The 13,033-nt window shown below is 39.5% G+C and overlaps 1 protein-coding gene across 1 annotated transcript; it reads right to left on the bottom strand.

Annotated features, from left to right (window-relative positions):
• Positions 1 to 599: 599 nt before the first annotated feature.
• On the bottom strand, positions 600 to 11,362 carry CA7 (carbonic anhydrase 7). The gene is made up of 7 exons (XM_050903949.1): positions 11,323 to 11,362; positions 9,102 to 9,299; positions 6,404 to 6,522; positions 4,589 to 4,684; positions 4,282 to 4,344; positions 2,679 to 2,834; positions 600 to 2,389 (listed from the first exon to the last, which is right to left on the bottom strand). The coding sequence occupies exons 1-7, from the start codon at positions 11,360 to 11,362 to the stop codon at positions 2,267 to 2,269; spliced, it is 795 nt and encodes a 264-aa protein (XP_050759906.1). The 3' UTR covers positions 600 to 2,266.
• Positions 11,363 to 13,033: the final 1,671 nt, after the last annotated feature.

The raw sequence follows: 13,033 nt of genomic DNA, 5'->3' as shown, positions 1-13,033 counted from the left end.
GTAACAGTACTTTGGTAGCTTGATTAAGCTATAAGGTAAGTAATATTGGTTACATTTTAATCAGGAAATTATTTTAATTTACCCTAGTAAAAAGTATTTGGGCTATCAAATATATAAGGTTCTTTTGAAAGACTTTTTACATTTTCAGGTGAGTCTCTTCATGTAGATTTTAACAGGGACATAAGATTCCTGACAACAATAATTTAACCCTGACTGGGCAAGAAGTCATTCAAGATGCACAAAATGTCAGAATGAGTGAAAGGATTCAGCTGAAGGAGAAACTGTTAGTCCCAAAAGATGGGACGAATTGTGATCTAGACTAAAAATAGTTTTTAAAGAGAGGTAGGCTTTCTAGAACTTAAAAAAAAAGCCTAGAAACTTGGGAGGGATAACTCTTATCTGTACTTGATTATTCTACTATAGCATAATCAAGGTTTCTATGAAACTGACGATAAACAATCAAAGCATTCCTTGATCCGAAATAGATGCATCAGTTGAAGATATCAAACAGTATTTCCATTAATAAAAGTCCAAGAAAACCAGTACTCTAAGTAGGGAGAAGTAGGTCTATTCAAAATAAAGGACGAAGAGATGCACACTTGATTTTGAAGTCTCATTTATTTCATTTGTTAAAGAAATTAAGATACATTAAATAGATTTTCTGCAATACCAGTTTGTATTACTAGCAAAGTTACAATCATAACAGCTAAAAACATTGCATTTTGTAATGATTTTCTGTTTCCTTTAGCATCTGCTGTATAAGAATCTCACATCTAAAACAATGCTGAATTAGCCCTCACAACATCCCTGTGAGGTAGGTCAGTGTTACCCTCATTTTATATAAGAGGAAACTGAGGAATGGAAAGTTTTAGGTCAGTGTACCCAAAAAACTGTAGAAGAGTTAGGCCTAGAATTCTAGTCTTCCATTCCCTGCACTGTGCTTCACATCTAGTGTCTTTCTGCCTTTCTGAAAAAGAGCAGCCCATAGTATCTCTTCTCCTTTCCTCGCCCCCGCTTTCCTCTACATTGTAGATCTTAGATGATTTCTCCACCTAAGCTGATGAAAATTTATAAACATCAGCAATTTCTATCTGAACTATACAGATGAAGTAGAACATTTGAAGCCCAGAATTAAACTAACTGAAAATAGACTGTGGGTAGTCACAGATAACATCACTGTATTTAGTACCAGAGACACAAGCCTGAATTTTGTCACTAAGCTGCAGAAGCAGTAGTACTAACACATGGCTTTTCTAAAGCAACTTTCTTTTGAAGAGGTAAAGGGACTCAGGACTGATGAAACCTCCTATCTGCAGGGAGTATCTCTGACAGACTGCTGTAATGAGGGGATGATTTGTGCAGCAAGGTACATTCAGTGCAGTCAAGGTCTACCCATGTTAGGTCCCTAAGGTAAACAAAATATCTACTTTCTTTAGGGCAGACAATAAAGGAGGTTGTATTGCAGAGCAAATCACTTAACTGAGGTAGAATCTGAACAATTGAGAACCACAAAACACATACCTGAATTGCTATAGATGTTCAAGACAATTTACAAAGGCATTATAGTTACATATGCTGCATGGGCTAAAAAACCAAATGTCTGAATGACACTGTGCAATAAAATGGCCTGCTTTTAAGCAGCATTTGCATTGCTATTTTGAATTAGTTATAAAATAGCATCTTAGAACAGTAACTTTAAAATATATATGTAGTTTTCATACCAGTGCCTACTTGAGGTGAGTAAAGAACTTTTTTCTAGTGCTACTCGTGCACTGTATGTGTCGACAGCAAGAATACAGTGAAAGCAATCTTTAAATCAGACAGAGCTCAAATGCTAACAAGAGATGGGTAAGGGAAATTTAAGTCCAGTTTGTCCAAAATTCTTGACTACTGTTTCATCATGTATTAAATGAGACAATTAGAAGTTGTGGCCATTGGTACTAGTAGATCACTACATAATTTCCCATTTTATATTAAGTGGTATTTTAATTTCATTTTAATTTTTAGAGTTTCAGGTCTTGGAGAACACTCTAGTTTACTCAACTATCCCTTATATTAAAAAGTGCTAGTTAAAAAGATCCCATTTCTCAAAAGAATGAGCAATTCAAATAAAATATAAAATCAGAAGATTGTCCCCCTCCAAGTAGAGTGTTCATGGAAATGGCTGTCTTGTGTGTTCCATGAGTGATCTGAAGACCAGAGTTTCTGTTTATAGAATCTCAAATGTGGAAGCTCTTGGATATCTCAGGGCCATTATCAGTTTTCTTCAGGCCTTGAAGGAAGCTCGAACTACTCTGCCCTTAAGAGGCTGAGGGGGGCGAAAATTATTCACCATTTGGATCCTCTGGTCTTCCTCACTAGTGAAGAGGAGCATGCGAAATTTCTCCAGCTGTAAATTCAGGTGAAATAATTTACTGCTTAAGAGGGCAATCAATATTAATGTTTTTTAAAAAGGACCAAAGGAAAGTATTCAGTACATTTTAATCTGTTAATAGAACAGGTTCAAGCAAAGATCCTAGAGAGTATTAACAGAAAAAACAGAAGCCCCGATTATTGAACAGGCTGATTATCCACAGGCTAATGGTCTTTTAACTTAGCCCCATTGCAAATCAAAACAGTCACTGCTTGTTTATCCAGTGTTGAATCCTACAAGAACTGGGAGAGTATCAAAAGCTTACCTGTTTCTCAGAAATTCTGATGGGTTCTTTCAGCACTATCCATGTTACACTCTCATTAAGGGGTGGTGTTGTCAAAGAACCAAGGTATGTCCAATAATCTAGACTCAAAGGCAGGAGACATTTGGGGTTGAAGCTTCTAAATTGAGCTTTTGTTCCCTGGAAAAAATTGATACTTGAAATTTATCTTTTTACTTTTAAGTGCAGGTTAAGAACTCTTTTTGAAAGAGGAAAAAATGCTAAAGTTATATTAAAAAGTAGGGGAAAGGAAAAGTCTATAAAGGTTTTGCTGCCTTATAACAACTGTTATCCAAGAGTAGCATGGCAAGTGTGATGCCTGCTGCTGGCTTACTGGACTTTGAGTTCTTGCCCCATTGCCTCTACCGAAGTTCAGCTCTTGTAAAAAAGGTCTAAAAGTGCAGAAAGTGTATTCTGTATATAGTGTTCAGTGTGAGCTATAGATAATATCATGGCAGAATTCCTTGTCTCATTACTTGCTATTTTCTATGCTTCCCATCTATTTCAGTAGAAAATTTGAAACTATGGAAAACTTGGCCCCAAACAGTCATTGTCTGCTAGGACAAATACGGGCTTTAAAAATCTAGTCAAGTCTAAAATTAGAGGAAGGTGGATCAACCAAAAGACCAGTAGAAATAGAAGGAGGTGCTGCCTAAAGTAGTGATTGCCTTAACTACCGTAGTCCAGGGCAAGATTTTTCAGCCTGTAGGAGTATCTGAAAGGTACTTAGTCACTCAGAAAGCACTGTCCAATTGCCTGTAAAATTGCTTATAAGGAACACAATGAGCAGCTTATACCCAGTGGCAAACCTGCAGACCTTCCATCACTACAACTGAGGGATAACTACTTCTTTCCTGCAAGTGGAAGAAATCACTTAAACATCAAAGTATCATTTAGTGTGTCTGCAGCCTACATATTGCTGTGTAACTGCCTTCATTTCCTGTCTTTCACAAGCATATACAGAGGAGCAAGAAATAATATGCCCACTCAAGTATTAGATATAGTTTATTTTGCATATTAGAACTTATGCATGTTATAGAATGCATTAACCTCATGTAAATCCAGAAAGGATAACATTTGTAGTGGTCTAATCAGTCTGCACTTGAGAAAGTGCAGCAGGTATCAATCTTCAGCAAAGCTCTCAGATACATCTGGTTAAAGACCACCTTCAGGTATCACTGTAAGAATAGACTAGCTCAGGACCTCATTAAGATTGTGCCCTGACAGAGCTTTGCAGCAGAAGATAGACAGCCAGCTTTGACTTGTTCAAGGCTAGGCTCAATGGAAAAGGATTATTTTGCTGAGTGTAAGAGCTGAGCCTGAAGGGTCATGGAGCTTTTGATTTTAGATTCTCTGGGAAAGGTAGAACCTCTGAATGACCAGTGGGGTCAACATAGCCTTGGGAGGCACCTGAGATTAGGCAAATAAGATGAACTTTGGAGGGGAAGAGGAGAATACAACTACAGTGATGTTCTAATGATGGGAGGATTTGCAGTGGGTGGTTTTCCATTTTTGTCTCAAACATGTACATGAGCTTGATTTTTAAAGGATCTCAGAAACAATTAAGTTTAAAGAGCTTAAAACTTACTTTAAATTTTACCATGTACAAAGCATCAGTGAGTCTGTTCATATTGGCATGTTCTTTCCCAATCTAAAATAATGGAATAGACAGGTTAAATAAGAATGACTACAATTACGCTTTGAATAGGTGTTGGTTTTTATCTGAATCTCAACATTCCTACTAAAGTAAGTTTAACAGCAATTTGCAATGAGTTACTGCTTCCAGTAAGTCATCTGTTTTCCTTAAGCACTACTTAAATATGTGGCTTGGTTCTCAAACACTTGACAGCATAATGCTTTTCATCATGTAAACATGCTATTTTTGTGATTCTTACCTCCAAGAAAACACCAACTACTGCCAAGCCATCTGGAGCTGCTGCTGCTTCTCCAAATGTTGCATATTTTCTGGCATTCCAGTGAACTAAGTGGAGCTTTAAAGAAAAATAACAAATAAGAATTCAACAAATTAGTGACAGAAGCTGTGAACGTAGGTTGTCTCATGTTAACAGACACTAATAGTTGTTCATAACAGAATGTAGGTTTTGCTCCAAAGGCATCTTTGGAAAGATGAACATGTTCAATCTTTTGGACCAGTCCATAAGCATGGACAGACACTAAAAAAGTTTCTATATATCAGCCTGTGTTGGGTTTGCATGACAAGGTCTTGGTAGCAGGGGGGCTACAGGGTTGGCTTCTGTGAGAAGCTGCCAGAAGCTTCCCTTATGTCTAATAGAGCCAATGCCAGCTGGCTCCAACATGGAGCCACCTCTGGCCAAGGCCGAGCCAATTGGAAACAGTGGTAGCACCTCTGGGATAACATATTTAAGAAGGGCAAAAAACTGCAGCTGAAGACAGGAGTGAGAATGTGAGAGAAACAACTCCGCAGACACCAAGGTCAGTGAAGGAGGGGGAGGAGGTGCTCCAGGTGCCGGAACAGAGATTCCCCTGCAGCCCGTGGTGAAGACCATGGTGGTGAGGCAGGCTGTCCCCCTGCAGCCCATGGAGGTCCACAGTGGAGCAGATATCCTGCTCCCTGGAGGACCCCATGTCAGAGCAGGTGGATGCCCAAGGGAAGCTGTGACCCTGTGGGAAGCCCATGCTGGAACAGGCTCCTGGCAGGACCTGTGGACCCATGGAGAGAGGAGCCCAGGCTGGAGCAGGTTTGCTGGCAGGACTTGTGACCCCATGGGGGACCCACGCTGGAGCAGTCTGTTCCTGAGGGACTGCACCCTGTGGAAGGGACCCACACTGGAGCAGTTCATGAAGAACTGTAGCCTGTGGGAAGGACTCATGTTGGAGAAGTTCATGGAGGACTGACTGTCTCCTGTGGGAGGGACCCCACACTGGAGCAGGGGAAGAGTGTGAGGAGTCCTCCCCCTGAGGAGGAAGGAGCAGCAGAAACAACGTGTGATGAACTGACCGCAACCCCCATTCCCCATCCCCCTGCACCACTGAGGGGGAGGAGGTAGAGAAAATTGGGAGTAAAGTTAAGCCCAGGAAGAAGGGAGGGATGGGGGGAAGGTATTATTTTAAGATTTGGTTTTATTTCTCATTATCCTGCTCTGATTTGATTGGTAATAAATTAAATTAATTTTCCCCAAGTTGAGTCTGTTTTGCCCATGGTGGTAATTGGTGAGTGATCTCGCCCTGTCCTTATCCCAGCCCATGAGCCTTTTGTTCTATTTTCTCCCCCCTGTCCAGTTGAGGAGGGGAGTGACAGAGCGGCTTTGGTGGGCACCTGGCATCCAGCCAGGGTCAACCCACCACACAGCCTTAATTTGAAACAAATCAGGCATTAGCCTGTGACCTAACTTCCCTAGTATAGGCCTTCATCCCATGGAGCACTATGCTCCAGTACTCACTGGTAGACTCCAGGATGCTATGCTACTGTAGTATTTGGGATAGATTGTGCTCGGAAAGGCCTGTGCCTTGTCCTGGCTTTGCAGAACTTTCTCAAGAGCACCAAGATGAAGCCATTTCTGAGCTACGGATAGCACCAGCATGGTCATTTAATTCTCATTAAAGTCTGTGCTGACCTAACCATCATGAGTAGGCAATCAGAATCCTAAGGGACATTCAGTCCCCACTACAAAGTCATTTGTCAACAGCATTTGCATGAATTAATCCCATCTGTAAAAACAGATCATTACCTCACAGGGAAAAGGTTTGCCATCAATTGTGTGCTCCGATCCCTGGCTGTGCTTTGTCCCCCAGTGAAAATGAAACTGCTTTAGCCGAAATGGATTCTCAAAGGGACCACCACTGATTGCTAGGCAGAAAAAAAAAAAAAGGAGAGGAAAAAGCTTAAGCATTCTGGCTTTTTTGCTTCCTGTTAGTGAAAACTAACCATTTTTGGTACAATAGTGGAAAAAAGCCAGCAGCATCTCCCAGTTGCTAATATGAAAGAGATGCATCATCCAGACATTTAGAAGGGTTGGATTTCTTAATGGAAAGTACCTGAATTCATGTAAAAATTTAAATTAAAAACATTGAGTGGCTACTTGTACAGAATTTTGTAGCTTTTTTGAAAGAGTATTTGAGATACAAAGATGTGGTAGCCATTGTTATGGTTATGCCTTTCCTGTTAAACACAATAAATCCAAGTTGAATATTAAAAAATAAATCACAATTTGAAACTCATACCTAAAATATTTTTGACAGTGATACTTGAGATGTGCAAACGAGCGTCAATACCTTGAGCATCAAGTAGACAATTCAGCTAAGTATTTCCTCTTTAGAGTGTCTTTACTTCCAGTGGAGGTTATCTATATTCTGTTTCCTTTAAATACCTGATCCCATAAAAGAGGTAATATAATAGCTTGTACTTTACACAACACCATTCAGAATCTCAAATCATCTTATAAAGGTGAGGAAATGCTACAGAGAAATTTCATACATCCTTTAGAAATAACACTTAAGAACAGATGAATGTTTAAGATGCTACCTATAGAAGATACTCTATCAACAGCATCAGTAATCCTCCTGTAATTTTATGGCACTAAAAATAAGTTTTGCCCAACAGACATGAAAACCTGATCAAAGTATTCTATATAAGAAAATTAAAATTACATTTAGTATCTGTAAAGCACTTATCTTCAGTGTAGTCCATAACATTTTATTGAAAAAATTAAAGCTGGGGCTTGCACAGTGCTACCACATGTGCATAGTTTCAGCTGGCCTTTATGCAGGAAACTAGCCTTGCCAAAGGAAAGGTTTTAGTATTAATTAAGAATATAAGTATCTCCTAGTATGTTTTTCTGAACTTAGCAATGGAATGCATCACCTGTCTCATACTACTTTAAGAAATCTAGCTATGATGAGTTACTGTCAAAATTCTGTTGTGCCATTTATGCAGAGCTGTGAGTCACTAGATCTATTTCAACACAACTAAAAACACTTTAAACCATGTTTTCCACTCCTAGCAGTCTTCTTCCTTGAACATGTTATTAAAACAAGGCATGTGCTTAGTGTAGAAAGGGCAGAGGTCTTCATTCCTGCATGTGCTCTGAGTCTATATCTGTAAATGCACAGTAATAGATGATGTTCTTAAACTTCTAAAGCTGGATAAAGTTCACTGTTAGGTAGATATAGTTCAGCTTAGAATTGCACGAAAGCAGTTAGCAAGCTAAGATAATACTTCCAGATATATTTTACAAATTCTCTTTGTAGGGTGACATGCTTAATAGATCTGTGTAGCAAGATTTTGGAAAAATGCACATCCAGTCTTCTTTTCAAATTCAGTAAAGATGCTTGAAAACCTGACCTTTCAGTTGGGCAGTTTCTTAGATTCATTCCAGAAGAGAAATTTTAAAACAAAATGGCTGGAATTTTAACCCCAGCCCTTATTTCAAAGAGTTACCAGCACAGACAAGTCACTTCACAGAATAAGTAACTTGTTTTGAGTATCTAGGATATCCCATTTAGCTAGAATCAATAAACACACCCAAATGGAAGATGAAATCAGCTGATAGGTTTAAAAATTGTTCAGAGTGGGTTTTTTAAAGTGCACTCTGTCCATTTATCAGCTACTTTATCACCTTCATTTGAATGCTCTTCCCCTACCCCCCGAGATGTAAAAGCAAGGTCTACCATGGAAGTAGAATTAACAGAAGTAATCAATCACTTAAAGCATTTATATTCTCTGCCACAAGCTAAGAGACAAGAATAATATACAACTGCAGATAGTCCAACATCCACAAGCTGCTGCCAGCTCAGAATTAGCCAAAGATTTTTAATTTCTGAAGAAACTGAACTGCTATGAGGCAGGGAGGAAAGAAGAAAACAATGCAAGGTAACAGTGACTGGTCCAGATACAACTTGGTGTAGTGACTATGATTATGACTACTACACTGTATGACCCGATCTCTGCTGATCCTCTTCTCTTCTCTGGATGGAAACTGGGCAGTGAGCCAGACAGAGCTGGCATGTGCGTTAGCATCTTTGATTTGGATGATCATGGAGACAGGGCAGTGAGGAGTGTACATACCTACTCTGCATGCTGGATGTGGTCTAGGAGTGCTGGAGAGATGCATGGATTCCCTGTCTAGCAAACTGACAATCCCCATTTAAAAGGGAAGCATCGCAAACAAACCTCTGATTTTCCTGATGCAAGAGCTTTGCCTAATGCAGAAACACTATTCTGCTGTGCAATATTGCATTGTTAGAGAGGCTCAAGTGAAGACAAGATATGTGAGGCTGAAGAAGACAAAATAGAGGGCTCTGGTCATATGCCTTGTTCTAAACTGAAATTGTACATCATATAAAATATACTATACAGGATGTATTTAATTGTTTCCCTCACTAAGTCACAAAATGGTATTCCGAGTTAGCTGGTTGTGTTAGTCTCACCTGTCTTGTCATCAGTATCTTCAAACTCAACCATAACTGAATGACCATTGTTGGAGATGTTGAGAGATGTACACGATTCATAGGAGATAATAAGTGGCTTCAGATTAGGGTCATAAACTGCTCTTGCAGAAACTATATCAATAGGTGACTGGCGGTTCCCTTGGGCAACAGGATAAGATTTGTGCCACTCTGAAGGTCCTTCAAAAGGGAAGAAAGGAAAGCACCATTATTTTCTTCCTATTATAAACAAAATAATCATTACAGGTTTTCATGAGGCCTGAAGTAAAGCTTGCTGAGCAGGGGTGACTTGAAAGTTTGGTATCTGAGAAGTTCACTTAAATTCTAAGCTGGTGTGGTTTTATTAGCACAAACAGGCTGCAACAAGATGGGGGATTCAAATATCTTGTACAAAACACACTGAGGAAATCATAGCACATCAACAGGCTGCTGTATCTTCAGTTACTTCACTAATTTCCTGCAGAGTAATTACATTGCTACAGTATCTGAAGACCTTCCAAGGTGGGTGCAGGTGTAAACACACTTGCATGCACACATATACTCCCCCAAAGAAACAGCATTTAATTCTTCCTGGGAAAGATAGTGTAAAAGCTCCGGTGATTCAAATTAGATGCAGATGACTCAATCTCTTAGCTACTGACTCTGCAGTTATTTTTAAAACCATTTTATGACTGCAGTAAATCTTTGAGGCAGCTTCATTCTTCACTCATGCCCATTATGGTATCTCTCTACCCTGAGTGAAGGGTACAGTGTGATAATTAACATTTTTGGACTTCCTGACCCCAATAGAGCGGGGAGAAAGATCAATTTAATAACACAGCTCTCTACTGCCAGAGCTGGAACATTCTTATGTTGTTTGAGATAACAAAACCTTATCTGTATCAAAGATTTACTTATGGCTTCTTTTTCTACTTTGATATGGTAGTGCAGGAAGCAATTAAATTCTTCTACGGCTTATGTTCATAAAGTATTAACAGTAACAATTTTACTTTAAGATTCCCAAGAAGCACATTTTTAATTGTAGCATTCTCACATACTTTCACAAGTGGAAACTTTTTTTAATCAAGCACAGGTATTTACCCTCCTTGAGTTTATGTAACAAACCCAGTGATCCATTATACTCTTATTTGTCTGGGGCATTTTCTGGAAAGCTAAGCTTATAAAATAATATCTTTTCTCAGCCTGCCTATAAAGCAGTTTTAGGATTTAAATGCTGTTACACAAGCTTAGGCAATATAATTTGTCTCTTATAAGCTTCATAAGAATATACATGGCTTTATTACTACTACCACGTATATGCCCAAACACATAACGCTATCTACTAGTACTAACCAGCTTCACTTAGCATTCAAACTTGCTTTTGGACTCACAGAAACTAAAATAGTTGCTGTTAAGAGAGAGACTGGCTCCTGAAGGTTATGCAAAACACCCTTGTTGGACACTCAGCAGCTAAAATAATTGCTGTCAAAAGAGAGAGACTCCTGAAAGTTATGTAAAAGACTGTCTTATTGGACAAGATCAGTCACTCATCCTTCCTCTGTAAAGGATACAGGTGCTATAAAACACTATTGTAGGAATCTTTCAGTAGCTTCACATATCCTCTCACTCTGTGACACACATTCTTGGAGGTGGGAAGCAAAGGAGGATGACTAAATTAAAAACTGTCAAATCAGAAAGCATAAGTTGTTCTGTAAGAGATCTCTGATACTGATCTGTACAATTTATTGATGTTCTAGAAATATATAACATATTCCTTATTTTATTCATTTCTATGGAAGCTTAGATATCACATTTCAACAGCTACACAGGATCAGAAGATCTATTACTGCTTTGCTAAATCTTCTTTACTTAAAAGAATTGCTTTTGGAGAGACAGACACAGTTAATCCTTTTCACAACAGCTTTTTGGAAAGAAACCCATCCATAATATCTGCAGCCTGAAAAAAACCCGCTCAGTACTGCTTCTCTCAGTTTAGGAACATTGATTGCAACAATGAAAGGCAGCAGGTGTAAGTTTGTGCATCTTTTGGTGCCACTTTCTGGGTGCTATTTATTATCAATAAAGTAATTAATTACCTGCTGTATATACTTGATGCTTGCAGACATCGAAACGCAGGCAGCTCTGCAAGGCTCAGGCAACAGTTCTAGAAAGAAAATGAGTGGGGGAAGATAGAGAGATGCAGCACGGAAATGCTATAACCTACCGTCATCCTGCCCATATCCCCAACTGTGGTGGCCAGTCATTATAGGGGAGCTGCACCCTGCTTTGCTCTCAGCTCTTTGATCAGGGCACTGCTGCTTACCTGCCTTTATAATGGCTCACCGTGGGATAGGGTCAGCCCCTTAAAGATACAGAGCAACCAAAGCAATTCCTGCAGGACAGGGAAAGCACCCGCCTTCCTCCTGCTCCCAACTTTGCTGCTCCTGCTCCTGCTGCTGCTCACTCTACTTGCTAACTCAGCACAGAAGGAAAATGTAAAACTGAGATAACTGAAGTCCCAGGACTTAGAGAGGAACCAGGACTTAGAGAGGAACCAAGGCTGTCCAGGTGGCATGGGGATCAAATTTAGGAAAAAGTAGTAGTATTTTCCCATTCTACACCACAAGGAAGCAAGAACCATAACCTGCTGTGAGCATCAGGGCACAGTAATGTGTGCAGATTGTAACGGGAACTGCCTTTCTCACTTTTATGTTCTGCAGGGGGAAGCATCACCTAGTCACTGCCTCTCTTTTTCTTAAACACTCTCTTCAGCTGCAAAAAATGAATGATGTTTCCACTTGATTTGTAATTAAAACTTCAGCATCTGTGCTTAGATGAGATGGAGAACATTCTCATCTCAGAAAAAATTACTTGTGCTACTTTTAAACAAGGTAAAAATCACACCAATCAAGGATAAGTTGGCAATCTGATTTTTTTTTTCTTTGTAACTCTGAAGAAACTTTTTAAAAAGACAAAAATAAAAGTGTGGTTGTATTAGGGAACAGAACACAGCAGATTCTAGAGAAAAGAGCTGATCTGTGAAGCTTCAGTTATCTGGTACGATCCAGTAGTTGCCTGCAACCTGCTAAACCCATGAAGAGGCTACAACGAGATACCCAATCTGCAGCTGTAAAATGCCTTAAGACATCTTTGTGGCAAGAAAAATGGCTCCTTGGTAGTAATTTTGTTGGATCTGAGGAAATGCCGTCTGTCAAGGCTACATTTTAGAAACATATTGATTTTCACAAAGACAACAGCGCACAGAAATAGGGATTCTTCTATTATGCAATCAAGAAAATGGAAGAAAAAATCAATGAAAGCATTTTATGCAACTTTTATGTTGTGGTACTGCTTTGTAAGAATTAATTTCCTTTTTCAGGAGCTTTCCATAGGATCCAGCTATAAAACCTTTGAGATTGACTCATGCAAGCTAAATCACTCAATAAGATGTAAACTGCTGTAAAAGTGTCCACAGAGTAGTTCTGCAATGACTTACTCTGGTCAACTTCTCAATTTATTTCTGTTAAACTACTGTGATCTACTCAGGTCCCTCCATAGGCCTGACACACGCACCAGGCACTGACACTGCAGGTATGTCTGTGGCCAAACAGTCTGCACACACAGGTTCTCATGGTGACTCAAATACTGGGAGTAGTACAGCAGCGCTGCCATTGGGTTAAAATACTTCGCTGCTTAGTAGGACAAATGAGCTGCGAGAAGTTGTGATGCTTTGGTTCTTATTCTTGTGTGGCTCTGTGCTGTGTTTGTAGACAGGGAAGCCAGATGTAGACAGAGTCAGTCAGATGCAAATAGTCAGGAAAGCTGTTCTAGACCATGGGAAAAAGTACAAAACATACCAACTCACCAGTGAAAAGAAGAAACGGAAGAGGAATTTTGTATATTAAAAAAAGCAGACTGTAGATTGGGGAAAACCG

The sequence above is a fragment of the Gymnogyps californianus genome, chromosome 12 (assembly GCF_018139145.2).
Source record: "Gymnogyps californianus isolate 813 chromosome 12, ASM1813914v2, whole genome shotgun sequence".
Classification (NCBI taxonomy): Eukaryota; Metazoa; Chordata; class Aves; order Accipitriformes; family Cathartidae; genus Gymnogyps; species Gymnogyps californianus.
Note: the sequence above shows the minus strand (reverse complement) of the source record. Positions and strands in the feature narration are given on the sequence as shown.